This window comes from Lampris incognitus, unplaced genomic scaffold, assembly GCF_029633865.1.
Source record: "Lampris incognitus isolate fLamInc1 unplaced genomic scaffold, fLamInc1.hap2 scaffold_497, whole genome shotgun sequence".
Taxonomy (NCBI): Eukaryota; Metazoa; Chordata; class Actinopteri; order Lampriformes; family Lampridae; genus Lampris; species Lampris incognitus.
The window spans coordinates 1,505-16,307 of NW_026611459.1; the positions used below are offsets into that span (position 1 = coordinate 1,505).

The 14,803-nt window shown below is 40.1% G+C and overlaps 1 protein-coding gene across 1 annotated transcript; it reads right to left on the bottom strand.

The window, feature by feature from the left end:
* Positions 1–288: 288 nt before the first annotated feature.
* On the bottom strand, positions 289–14,490 carry LOC130133848 (cytochrome P450 2K3-like; the record flags this gene model as incomplete). The annotated part of the gene is made up of 10 exons (XM_056302108.1): positions 289–430; positions 525–704; positions 1,065–1,225; positions 1,316–1,465; positions 1,602–1,764; positions 2,231–2,393; positions 9,750–9,796; positions 12,506–12,744; positions 13,239–13,490; positions 14,375–14,490. Coding segments are annotated over 10 exons (1,613 nt in total), but the record flags the coding sequence as incomplete, so codon positions are not given.
* Positions 14,491–14,803: the final 313 nt, after the last annotated feature.

Genomic DNA, 14,803 nt, shown 5'->3' on the forward strand with positions numbered 1-14,803 from the left:
CAGTTTTGTTTGCTTATTGATGTGTATTCAAATAAGCAGCTGATTGATGAACAATTGACTGTGATTACAGTTACTCCTTGTAAATATAATAGTAAATATATAATATAAACCTTTCTTGCAAACAATGTTTGATTTTTTTTTTACTCATACATGGAGAGAAATTGTATTCAGACACATTTTAGAGCATCTCTCCTCTCATCTCTGTTACAAATGGGTTCCAGGACCATTTCATGTTCTTCCATCTTTTGAAATGTACATCTTTCTAATGACATGACTTAAATTCCTTACCCTGTATATGTGGATATTTGGCCATTAGCAGCAGACCCCATCTCAATGTAGTTCCTGTTGTATCAGTGCCAGCAGCAAAAAGGTTGTTAACTGTGAATATGAGGTTCTCCTCATGGTAGTGAGAGTCCAGGACTCCTGAATTCTAAATGGAAGTAAACACATATTGTTGTCAACAGACAAAGTATGACCCATTGTTTTACTTTTAGTATTAGAGACAATAAAGGAAGTTGTCATACCTCCTCTTTTTGTTTACGGATCAGAAAGGAATCCACAATTCCCCTGCACATGTAGGGATTCAGTGTCTCTTTCAGATGCCTGATTAAACCCCTAATTTCTCTTGTATTCATTTTGATATTTTTCATCATCATCCTCCAGCTCTTTACCCAATTGCCCAGCCAGGGAAAAACATTGTACAGCTGTTGCACAAAAGTAAAGATAACAAAAGCTCATGATCAATAATAAAACAAACACAACACTATCATGATGTAAATTACTGTAATATCTACTTTTGAGATTCTTATTATCAACATATTATATCACAATCATACTGCAGAGTCCATGTGTTAAAATTCCTTGAATAAAAAAAGCAGATAAAAGTACAGTGCAACAGAAATGTTTCTCTTCAAGTAGTTATACCAATGATAATAGAAAAGTTTTTGCTCGAAATAATAAATTATGTCAATTTCAATATCAATCCTCCAATGGAATCTCAGTGTAAGAAGAAATTCATATTTTTCTTTCACTTAATCAAGTCAGTTTGCAAGCATTAAGCTTACCTGGATTGCTGGTGTGCCCGTTATACGAATTGTCTCACTGGCCCTGTCCACCATGGCTTGGAATTGCGGGTCATTGTACTCAAATCTGCTACCATATACGATGGATGAAATAATATTGGAAGAAGCATAATTCACTGGACGTTTTGTGTCAAATGCTTTGCCTGTTAAAAGAAGCAATGATGATGAATAAATGCATAAAGAATTACAGCATGCACAAACAAAAGACTGTGTTGAATTCCAACACCCCATACCCTCATATTTCTCAAATTCTTGGATCAGATATTGGCATTCTTGTATGATTTTCTCCTCAGCTGCCTTCTTGCCCATCCCAAAGTCTCTCAGGTTAGTCAGGGCAAAACGTCTCATTTCTTTCCATGAATCTCCATTGGCAAATAGAATTCCTGTTAAATTCAATGCCCATGTAAAAATAATTATTAATGTTAATATTTTTTTATTTATTGATGTTGTGTTTACACATTTCTTCATCACTCCTCCTTATATGGTCTTGAATACAAGTGATTTTTTTTTTTTTTATACCATGTCCTTGACTGATGTCCATAGCAGCTGGGGTCAATTGTCTCTCCCCAAATTCTTCTGCTTGGTTGATTAGTGCCTGCTTGACTGTTGTGTATCCTGCTAGGACCACCACTTTCTTCGGTCCAAAGTACACAGTGAATACAGATCCATATTTCTTTGAGAACTGTTAGAATCAGATAAGCAACAATGTACACAATCAGTATAGAGTAGGGCTATATATATTTCACAAATGATTTAAATATAAAAGTTAGAATAAAACAATGCACATGGGTTCTATGAACATTACATGTTAAATACAACATTTTGAAGAGATGTCCATCTTGCCATACACAATTAAAGGGTTAATCTAACAAATGTAATTTCTCCTAGGCTATGAACTATATTATACATGACAGAAAACACTCAAAAAATGAAAACTGGCTAGAACAACACAAAGCATATGATGGTAAACAATAATCTTTTATCACATCCTTTGTAAATATCTACCAGCTTAAAACAGCATGCTGGTAATAATAGTATAATAGTAAGTGTAATCTTTTCTCAACAAAGGTCTGTTTCATGATATAGTGCAACATTTTGCATTGTCCATCGAACACAGACATGCCCAGCACATCAAAAATTAAACTTACCTTGCAAAGGGTATTATAGGGCTTGTGGAGATCCAGCTGCAGGATGTTACCAAGCAGGGGCAGTGGCCTGGGTCCTGGAGGCTCTTTCCCACATTCTTGATTGTGGGAAGAAAAGAAGTAAACAAGCAGCAGGACCAGAGCTGTCCCCAACATGGTGGTGGGACTAGGGGAGAAGAAAAAGACAAAATCCTTTGCAGACATTCTTCTCTTACTTTATTCCTCTGGTTGAACTTAAGTAATGACTGGAGAATTTTGTTGGTGCTCACAGGCTCATCACCATGGCACATCACATGCCACAATAAAGACCTGTACACATCCTGTGGGAATTATGCTGTGAGCAACAGTGCAAACACAGACTCAAAGGTGGGGCATAGTACAGCTTGTCTTGAAAGGCTTTAAAGAAAGAAAAACAACATCAAATGTATATGGAATGTGTTGAATAGTATTAGAAACGGATCTAGAAGCCCAAGCTGCCCTCAATATGTTACAGATTATAATAAGACTATAAATAACATTCAATTCAATGTATTGTCATTAAAAACAATATGTAGATACATTATGTTACATTATACATTTTACCATTGCACCTGTATTTGTATTCAGCAGACCGTAAATATCTGAAGAAAAATACAGACAACCCTATAATATTGAACATGATTGATGTTTGGTTCGATGCTTGTAAGTATTTGAATATAAATATGTCCCGGTCACGCTTCAGTCCTATTTGGGATAATGCCAATTTCAAACCAGGGCAAAATGATAGCAGATTTAAATTATGGGCTGAAAAGGGGTTAAGGAAAGTGCAAGACATGTACAGGGAGGAGGATGAAGTATTCATGTCCTTTGAGGAAATATCTACCAAGTATGACATTCCAAGGAATCATTTTTTCAAATATCTTCAGCTAAGGAGTTTTATATCATCCTGTCAAAGCCATTCATTACACATTCCTACCACTTCTATATTAGAAGTTGCAGTCACAAAACACTGTTATGATAAAGGTTTAATTTCAACTATGTATGACTTATTTGTATCTGGATCTGATGAATCATCAGAGACAAAACTGAGATTATGGGAGGGAGATATAGAGGGGGAAATATCTTTAGAAGAATGGAGTGAGGCATGTAAAGAGGCCCAGAGACAGACAGTTAGCAGCAACCTAAAGCTTCTACAGTATAAATGGCTGATGCGTACATATATAACTCCTGTTAAATTGCACAAGTTTAATGACAATATTCCTGATACCTGTATGAAGTGTAGTGAGGCAAGGGGGATGCTGTTTCACTGTATATGGGAATGTGTGGAAGTCAAAACCTTCTGGCAAGATCTTGTTGATATGATTGATCAAATTTTGTCAAAGAAATTACCATTGAGTCCAAAGCTTTTTATTCTTGGTTTATATCCTACCATCCCACATTTACATGAGTTCAGAGTTATAGATACGTATATATTACAAGCAAAATGTGTAATTGCTCTTAATTGGAAAAGTGTTGATGGACCAAGAATTGGTATGTGGGTTAAAGAAAAGGCTTCAAACACGTCAATGGAAAAGATAATGTATATTGTTAGATGTAAACAAAGTGTTTTTGATAAAATCTGGGGATTGTTTCTGTACTTCTTAAGACATAATACTAATGTTGGTAACTTGCTTCAGCAAGAACAAGCTCTGGGGGAGTAGAACAACTCTATCTGATTGTTTATATGCGTAAAAGCAACTGAAAAAAAACCCACACCCTCTAATCAGTCTGTGAAAGAATTTTTTTTTTACTTTAATTTGTATTTTTATTATCTTCTTTAACCCTGCTTTGAATTGTATTACTTGTTATAGGGACGGGGTTATGGGGGGGGGTAGGGTGAAAATGTTTGCTGTACTGTGCTATTACTTGTTTTGATGTAATTTGCAAACAAAATTCCATAAATATATTGCTTGAAAAAAACAAGTCTTTTATGGCTGGGAGCTGGGTACCGGTGATTTGCTGGGGCGCCCTGACGACCCGCTGCAGAGCTTTCTGGTCTACTGATGTGCAGTTGCTGTATCACACTGAGATGCAGCTGGTCAGGATGCTCTCTATGGTGCAGTGGTAAAAGTTGGTGAGAATTTTGGGGGATAGACGGGTGCTCCTCAGCCACCTCAGGAAATTCAGGCGTTGTTGGGCCTTTTTCACAAGGGCCTGGGTGTTTGATGTCCAGGAAAGGCCCTCGCTGATGTGGACTCTAAGGAATTTAAAGCTGGAGACACGCTCCACTTCCACCCCATTGACGTGTATAGGGGAGTGGCTTCAGCTTCTAGACCCCCTGAAGTCCATAATCAGCTCCTTCGTCTTCTGCACATTGAGAACAAGATTGTTGGTAGTACACTATGATGTAAGGTGCTGAATCTCGTCCCTGTAGGCCGTCTTGTCATTGTTGATGATATGGCCAATGACTGTGGTGTCATCTGCAAACTATTACATTTGAAGGGTGAGTTGGCAGGCAGTCATGGGTAAAGAGGAAGAAAAGGGGGGGGCTCAGAACACAGCCTTGAGGAGCAGCTGTGCTGAGGTTCAGGGTGGAGGAGGTGTGGTCACTGGCAAAAAAAAATCAATGACACACAAACAATCACAGAGGGGAGTGATCGTGATTATGGGGACAGAAATCCAAGTTCCATTTTTCTTAGAGCGGTAGAAGAGAAGGAAATCGTGGATATTGTAAACATGTGCAAGAACAAAAAAAAACTACTGACCGGGATGATATTAATATGACAATAGCTAAGAAAGTCATCGAAAGTATTGCAAAACAACTAACCCACATCTATAACATGTCCTTTCGGTCTGGTAAAGTTCCAAGCAAAATGACTGTCACAATTCACCAAAATATTGGAAAAACCCATTTGCTGCTAGACTAGACAAATTCGTTGAGAAGCACCATCTGCTGACTGATAGCCAGTATGGGTTTTGACCAAACAGATCGACATCTCTGGCGCTCATTGAATTAATTGAAGAAATACGTAACTAATTGCATTGACCAAAATCATGTTTGCTCCGAGAATATTTATAGATCTAAAAAAAAAAAAACCTTTTGACACTATTGCTCACAAAAGGTTAATAGACAAAGTGGAAGATATGGTATCAGAGGGGTAGTACAGACTTGGCTAGTATGTAAGTAACAGGCAGCAGTTTGTAAAGACAGGCGAACATAAATTATGCATGGATATGATTTATGTTCAAGTTGACTGATCACTGCCAGCTGTTTTCAGCTTCTGCCTTCGTGAAATCGACTTTTATTTTCTTACTATTTCTTCTCTCTATTCTGCCCTAACCTCTTCATTGTGTTCTGATTTAGCTATTTTATGTGCTTAGTTTACTTATCGCTAGATTCTCTAGTTTTTTTCTTATATGAATCTTGTGTTTAGTAGGCAGCTTATCATTCCTAGTTTGTTACTAGCTTTGAGCTCATCCTAGCTTAGCAATTAGCTCTATTACATTTGCCGTCAAAGCAGCCTCATTAAAACGATGGTTTGTGGTGACTGTTCCGTAGTTACAGATGGTTTGTCTCTACTAGAGAGACGTGTCCGTGAGTTAGAGCAGTTGCTTTCGGCTAGGATTATGTTAGATGTGACGGGCACTCCAAATAGCCTTAGCCCCGGGCCTGACAGCAGACCTGCTATTGTTAGCACTAGCTCAGCTTTGTCGGCAGATGCGGCGGAGTTTGTCTCTGTTTACCGGCGTGGGAAGGCTCGCAAGAGCAAGCCATTGGTCGTGTAGCCTGGTCTGCAGTCACCTCTCCCGACTGCAAACCAGTTTTCACCACTCACCAGCCCTGTTGGTAGTAGTACAGGCCAACGTGCTTCTCCCCCTCCTGTCGACAGACTAAAGCAACGCACGCTAGTAATAGGAGACTCCATGACCCGCAATGTTAGATTAGCTTCACCAGCCTTGATTCACCGTTTACCCGGGGCCAGAGTCTCTGACATAGAGGATAATCTTAGGGTGCTGCATCACGGAGGGTGAGTCAGGGAACCCAGGCACACAGCACCACCAATTTCAGCAGCATTGTTATTGAACTGCTGGCTGGCTCGTTGTTGTAATGAGCAGGGATTCGGCTTTGTTGGTAACTGGCCTTCTTTCTGGGGCCGCCCTTACCTGCTGAAAGCGGACGGCATTCACCCTACTGGGGACGGCGCCGCTCTTTTGTCTAGCAATACAGATAGCTGTTTACGTTTAGTTTGACACTAAGGACTTATCATTCAGCAGGTTGCAGGTGATTAGAGAGCCTGCTAGGTTTAAATCTAGTGCAGATGTGGAGTCAAGTAGTTTAATTAATATGATTAGTCAGGGAATTTCCCATAGTGTAGATTAGTCTGATAGCTTGGTCTATAACACTGAGACTGTCTCCATACCCTGCTGTATTGTGCCCAAGCTCTCCTCTCCTAAATGTGTGAATCACAATAATCTAGTAATTATTCCTACCACTGGTAGTGGTGAAATGTGCAACAAAGTACCTAATAATCTACAGACCCAAACAGCTAATGGTATCAAGAATGTGACCACATATCGTCCAAAGTGTTGGTTGCCAAAACTGTCAACAAGGTGTCTAAATCCAATTAATCTTTCACCGATTGGTAGCTCTAAAGTGCTGCCTACTACTGATCACTTCTTCAAGATGCTTAAATTTGGTTTCATAAATATCTGATCACTGTCTACCAAAGCCTTACTAATAAAAGATCTGATTCTTGAACATAGTTTCGATATGATTGGGTTATGTGAAACATGGCTGAAACCAAATGTTTTCCTTCCCTTAAATGAAGCTTCCCCACCTGACTATACTTGTGCCCATGTACCTCGGGCAAATAAACAAGGTGGGGATGTTGCCTTAATATATAAATCTATTTTCAATTTGACTTCTCGACTTGAATCTAAATTCCAGTCTTTTGAGGCTGTTGTTCTTGGTCCATCTCCCTCAGCCATGAATAGACTCGGCTCAGTCCAAATTGTGATACTATATCGGCCTCCTGGCTGTTACTCTATTTGTTGAAGAATTTGGAGAATTTGTCTCAGGCCTTGTTACTCACTCTGATGAGATTCTAATTCTTGGTGATTTCAATATCCACCTGAATAAGGCTGCTGATCCTGTAAGTAAAGTCTTTCTCGCGCTAGCTGATACTTTTAGGTTCACTCAGTTTGTTCATGAGTCGACTCATTGCAGTGGTAACACCCTTGATTTGGTTTTATGTAAAGGGATAGCTGTTTCTGATCTGAATGTCTTGCTGCCAACCACATCTGCTGTGTCAGATCATTTTCTCATCAAATTTGAAGCATTATTGGCCTGTCCAGTTAATGTCAGCACAGATGTAATTGCCACTCGCCACATTGGTCCCTCCACTGTAACTGCATTTGGCCAGCAGCTGCCTGAAGTCTTGGCTCCTTTCACTTTGGTAACTGAGACTGACTTTCTTGAAAATTCCACTAGTGACTTAAATGTGGCCCTCTCCAGTCTCCTCGATTCAGCTGCACCTCTCAATACCAGAGCTAGGTGACTAAATAGGCCTAAACCCTGGTTTAATGATGAGACATGTGCTCTTAAGCAGACCTGCAGGAGACTGGAACGTAAATGGCCAAAATCAAAATTGGAAGTTTTATACCTATCATGGCATGAGTGTTTATTGAAATACAAGCGTGCTTTATCTGCCGCAAAACAGCATATCTCTCTCACTTAATCAATATAAATGAACATAACCCCAGATTTCTCTTTGACACTGTATCTAAACTTACTAAAAAGCAGCCGTCTATTAGCTGCTCACCATTCACAGCCCATTAATTTCTAGATTTTTTTCTGCAATAAGGTTGATGAGATCTTAAACAAAATTAGTTCTTCAACTCCAGCTACTCCTGCAGATCCTGTCTTACCAAATTCATATCTATACAATGAGTCACCGACAGTCACAGTTATTACAGCTTTTGAGAGTATCTCTCTTGATACTTTGACTAAGTTCGTGTCAGCTTCTAAACCAACTACTTGCCCACTTGACCCCTTACCAGCAAAACTTTTTAAAGACCTCTGGCCTTTTCTGGGACCTACAATGCTAGACATTGTTAATGTATCACTTGCTACTGGCATTGTTCCCAGCATTGTTCCCAGCTTTGGTTAAACCTCTACTTAAAGAAACGCTCCTTGATCCAGGGTCTTTTAATAACTATCGACCAGTCTCTAATCTTCCATTCTTTTCTAAAGTACTAGAGAGAGTTGTGTATCAACAACTTTCGACCCATATAAAAGAAAACCATCTATATGAACCTTTTCAGTCGGGTTTCAGGCCCTGTCACTCCACTGAAACTGCTCTGACCAGAGTGGTGACGATCTTTTACTAGCTATGGACTCTAATTCCACTTCTGTGCTCCTACTACTGGACCTCAGTGCAGCCTTTCACAAAATTGATGACTGTATACTATTAGATAAATTAAATTGTAATGTTGGTGTCTCTGGCTTAGCTCTCTCTTGGCTTAAGTCCTACTTATCTGGAAGAACACGGTGTCTGCTATGGTAATGTTATATCAAAAATTTCTGCCGTTAAGTATGGTGTGCCTCAGGGTTTAGTTCTTGTCCCTCTACTTTTCTCTCTTTACATTACACCTCTTGGCCAAATTATACGCAGTTATGGAATAAATTTCCATTGCTATGCTGATGATACTCAGCTGTATGTGCCTATAAGGGCTGATGATCATACTCAAATGACTAACTTAGAGGCCTGCTTGGCTACTGTGAAAAACTGGATGTCACTTCACTTTCTGCTTTTAAATTCTGATAAAACCGAGATGCTTAACACAGCACAAATTATGTTCAAAGCAAGAAACAATCTACTACCAAGTAATATCAAAAATATTCTCAGAGAAGGGGAATATAATTTCAGAGGGAAATTAAACTTCAAGAAATTATGTGTTCATACAACTTTGAAGAGCATGGACATTTGAATCTGTGAAGTAAAATTGTAGAACAGTCTGAACATGAAATTCAAAGTACAAACATTACGCAATTCAAGAAGTACAAAGGACTGATTATCAAGCGATACAGGGATGAGGAAGAGTTGTTAACGGTTTAAGTTTTATTTATCTCTAAACATTTCTTATTACGCATTTTTCATTTTTCTTTCTATAACACTGAGTGGATATTTGGGTTGTACGTAGCACTGAGATGTTTATTCTTGGTACATGACATTAGGATGTGTTTTTCTTTTTTTCTCTTTCTCTCATGTTTTGATGTGTTTTTCTTTTTTCTCCTGTTGTTCACAGTAGATGAGTTTGTATTGTGCAGCACAACTTACAGTAGAGTGGGAATTGAGTTTGAAATGTGATAAAACAACAAATAAAAAACACTGTCAATAAATACTACATTGCCTCGTGTCATGCCCCTAGTTATGGTGGACAGCAACCAATGAGAGGATAGAAAACATTTGAAAATTTTTGAAAAATTACAACCAATGGGGTAGATAGTTACGATGCACAACAACCTTAGTAATAAACCCGAGCAATTAATGACTTACATAACATGGGCAGCACTACAGTTTCTATCAGATAAACAAAATAAAAACACAGCTCTTAAATATAAAAAATAAAATGACAATATGCCCCCCCCCCTCCCCTGAGTGGAACCTTCCACTTGGATGCTCCTGCAGCAAAGTTGGAGTTCCAAGAGTTCAGTTCAGTGTTTTCTTATGTGTGATGTGTGTGTTGACTACTACTACCCGGGTAGAACTAACAGTGTGTATGTAGTCTTATCTGGTGTCTGAGTGAATGAAGGAGCTAGTCAGACATCTTCTGTGGACAGATCCAACGGTAGGCCACACTGCTTCCACGACCATCCACAGTCTCACTGGGCTGGGCTCGCCATCACTGATCCAGATTCTATCTGGTAGCTCAAAAACCAATCTACACAAATAGTGCAAAATAGTAAGTTATTCTGTTCTTTCTTTTTCTAACATTGAGATCTCATTAACTTCTTTCCTTCAATTACAATACCTTAATGTATAGCCAATAACTAAGGATATACAATGAATTTACAACGAAATTAATTACAATATATCACAATTTTAACATTATTGATGATTACGTCCCACTTTAAATATGAAGTGAATTAAAAATACTAATTTATTAAACGTGTACATTTTAATAACCAAAGTCAGTTCAAGCACAATGTAACTGAACTACAAACCATTAATGTGTTAACCCCACTAACGTCACCGAAATAAGTGCAATGCGCCTTTAACGGTTCACCGCGCTCGCGTGTTTCAACTAACCTGGGATACCACTTAGTTTAGCGATTAGCTTTTAGCAAGTGATTAGCTTTAACTAGCGATTGGCGGCAGCTAGCAATTAGCTAGCGATATTTTTCAAACATTAACACAATGGTACGATTTGCACTAAAGCATGTTGGAAACATTAGACAACATTCTCATAACCCCGATTGGTTTTTATGAAAAATATCTGAGCTTTCACAGCAAGTATGGCGTATTCTCGTCTCACAGTGGCTAGCACAGACTAGCAATGAAACAGCGCTTCAACCCACCGGAGTTCCAACATTAGCAGCTCGACAGAAGTTGTTTTCCTCACGTTCACAGTTGGGAATTGGAGAGTTGTTTCGTCGTTCACAGCACGTTTCAGTAAGGGATCTCAACAGGGTGCCGGGTCGAATCCCCGCGCTACCTCCGCCTTGGTCGGGAGTCCCTAAAGACACAGCTGGATGTGTCGGCGGGTAGGAAGCCGGATGTGGGTATTTGTCCTGGTCGCTGCACTGGCCACTAGCGCCTTCTCTGGTCGGTCGGAGCGCCCCCCCCCCCCCCCCCGGATCGGCAGAGGGCGTGGGGCAGCGATCGGGGCTGCTCAAAAGAGAGGGGTAATTGACCCTTTGCTAAGCCCCGCCCCCCTTGGTTACTGTTGCTACGCCTGGCAAGCTATCGTCCGTCCGCGAAATTTAAACATGGCGTTTACTGTCATGTCAGTGACAGATATTCCAGGTGAATTGACATCCAATTTCTGGAAAAGCAAGGCGATATCAGAGAGAAGTACAGAAAGGCTTGCCATATGCATTTGAAAGCTACATCCATGATATAATTTGTCAGCGTGTGAATGAAGGGGAAATTAAAATCGAGGCTAAAGCCTACAGGTCCCAATATAAGACCCAGGCACCCCACGTCTTAACTATTCACGTTAAGGACAAGGAGATAAATGAACAACAATGCTCGTGTACAGCAGGGTAAGACAATATAGATAGTTGTATTTTAAGTTGTATTTTAAGCTGACATTTAGTTATGAGTCCATATAGCCTACTAGCTAGCGTTCAGATCTAGCTAACATTAGGCTATGTTTTAGTTAGTCAGGCTAGCCAGCTGGATCAGGGGAGCTCACATGCACTTTCCCGTTTGTTTAAAGTGCACCAGGATATTGCTCATACATCGTGGGCTTGATCCATACACTGGATCTTATAAAGGCAAGAACAGAAGAGTCAGCTAAGTCCTGCACAAGTTTGCCGCAACAATGGCACAAACCAAGAGGTGGTAAAATAAAGGCTGTGCCCGTATCATCGGTGGTGGTCGCAAAGGCTAGACAGGATGGAAAGCGGCGACCAGTTGACTGTCACTACACCGGGAGCAGTTAAGTTAACTGAATTGTCACTGACTACCTGGAATGACCTGTCATATTCCCCCCAAAATGACATACTTTACATATTCAGCAGCAGTCCATATTGATATTAATAATGTTTTGATATTATTTTCCAAGGACCCCCTCCATAACGGACGAGGACTTGGCACTACTGAGACGGCAGACGGGAGCACCCATCAGCTACTTGGCTAACAGACCGCCTATCGATATAACTATAGGGGAAAACAAGTACCCCCTTGGAAGTTGTTTGAGCCAACAGGTAAATGAAAAAGGATTTGACTGAGTCAGCATCAGTATTTATTTTGTATCCAAAAGTCACTTGTTACATAGGCAATAGTGTACAAGTAATTTCAAGTAGGTTAGTATCATACAATATTACATAGGACTAATATGACTAAAGAAACATGAAAAAGGATGTAATGGACATGTACCTGTATTATAGGACAGTAATACCTTGTAGACAGAAAGGTACGAGAGGAGGGGACCCTTAGCCACCAAGGCGCCTCCTGATCACCGGTCTTTGATGATGTGTGGTTGGAAGTTGGACAGCATGCTAACCACGTACCATATCTGATTTATGTTGGGAAGTCGGGACATTGGTGTTCTACCAGAAACAATCTTAAACTTTTTAATTTTGGCAATTGCCCTTTCCACATGAACTCTGTGTTTGTCGATTTTTTTGGTCATCTCAACATCTGCATGTGGCATCTGACGGTTAGATCTAGCAAAAGGTGGAATGTTCAGTCTGAGACCAATCTCTTCCACTTCTTTTTCAATCAGAAAACCTTTGTCGGTCATTAATCCATCTCCAACTTTAAGGTAGCCACACTGAATACAACCCTGCAGTAGCTCTATGATATTACACTGATTAAAGATCTCTTTGTCTGAAATAGATCCAGTGAATAGAGCAGACACATACTTGTACATAACTGCACCTCATGGGTCACAAGCAACTAGTGACTTCAGTGTGTTGGAGGACTTGTAGGTTGAATAGGTTTGACTCTGCAACAGTAATGAGCTGGGCTTCTGTGTCTTCAGTTCTGTGCAGTCCAGAATTGCAAATGTATTTGGGAATTCCTCTTTAAAGTTAACAGGCATGTTCTGTGAAATCACATCTCTATGCGGCCAAATGGACAGTTGGCCAAGTCTGTCATACATGTAGTCTACCCAGGAGTTTATCAGTGTGCTGACACTCTGTACACGAATCTGAAATCTAAATGCTAAATCTTTGTGGTCAAAATGTTGTCTTAGTTTCATTAGTGTGAGTAAAACTGACTACGCACGGGAAGTTTTTGGATCTCGATATCTGGCATTTTGTAAAAGAGAGGAATGTTTGTTTGTGGAGTGATGGGATCATTGGGTACTTTGAAAAATTCACATAAGCTGTTGAACTGATCATAGGTGAATTCAGTGCAGTAGTGGAAGTACTCAGGTACATGACTGTTGTTTAGACACTCTGGGGTTAATGCATCTGTAGTGTATGCATGAAGTTCCTTCCCAAGCAACTGGATTTGGCTGTCTTTGCCTTGAAGTTCCATCTTCAGGTTCAACATCTCCTGCTTCTGTTCTGCTAGTGTCTCCTTTAGAGTCTCCAATGCCTCTCCATGGTTGTCTGGGTCATGATGTGTCTCTGTAAATGACAAAATGATAAAACATTAGTTAATAATTTGTACACATGCCTTCCCTTTTACAGCTTCCTCTTGTCAGGCCAGCAAGACCAACACCACCTACAAACCAGCCTGGCGATTTCCCTGATTTCCCATTGCTGCCACAACCAACACATGTCTGTACGGTGCTCAATCGAAATGAAATGTGTAGCTACAGTAAAATGCCAGCCACTTTGGCAGAATCTGTAGCTCTAGAACGTGAGACCATACAACAGGACACAAGTAACTTTTGGCATCTTGAACGGTCTCCCCGACTCACATCAAGCTCCTTTCATAGAATATGCATAAGGAGAGCCAACCATGATATCCTTGCCCTTAGTATCAAAACCAAGGCCCCAAGACAGACCAAAGCAATGAAAAGAGGGGTAGATCTAGAACCTATAGCTACAATGCAGTACTCTGAGGTCACAGGCAATCTAGTGTTCCCATGTGGCTTTGTGGTTAATCCTCATGCTCCACACCTTGGCACTTCACCAGACAGGAAGGTGACAGAGAGGGGGGATAGTACAAGCTATAGACTTTTGGAGATCAAGTGCACATCAAAAGACAGTTTCAAAGACTACCTATCTCGTGAGGCAGGCAGATGGTAGCTACAAGCTAAAGGAGAGCCACACCTATCACTACCAAATAACGGGGCAGCTGGGACTTACGGGCGTGCCATGGTGTGACTTCTTTGTAATGTGCACTGAAGATTATCACCTACAGCGTATATATTTTGATGCAGTAAAATGGGGTAACATGAAAAACAAATTAGATTTGTTTTTCTTTGACTACTTTCTCAGCAGATGCCATCAGTAGAACAAAAATAAATAGACACATAACTACATAGATGCACTTGAACACTTACCTGTATCACTGTCACAGGCTTGAGAAGCAATGTCTTCGGCAGGGTTTGGAGAAGCAGTGTCCTCAGTAGGGTTTGAGCTGCAGGCTTGCGGAGCATCCTGTTCCTCACTTCTGGTTCTGTAAAAAAGTTCAGTTTGACAATCATTTGGTTAGAAACAAAAACACAAATTAATTAATAAATGCTGTATTTATCATTTTAAACAGACAGAAAGCGGGAGTCCTGGGGTGGGTTTTGATACAAAATTAAATGCATTCATTCAGTGTAGCCTAGCAATCCAAATGCATTCATGTACATATTCCTCGATCAATCTATGAAATTAAAAGTTGTGTGTAAACTGCGTGGTAGAAAGAAATGTCATGTCCTTTCAAACTCAATACAGTTGTTAATGTTACTTTGATTGCTCATCACCTTTTTGTTGGAGGCTTTCGG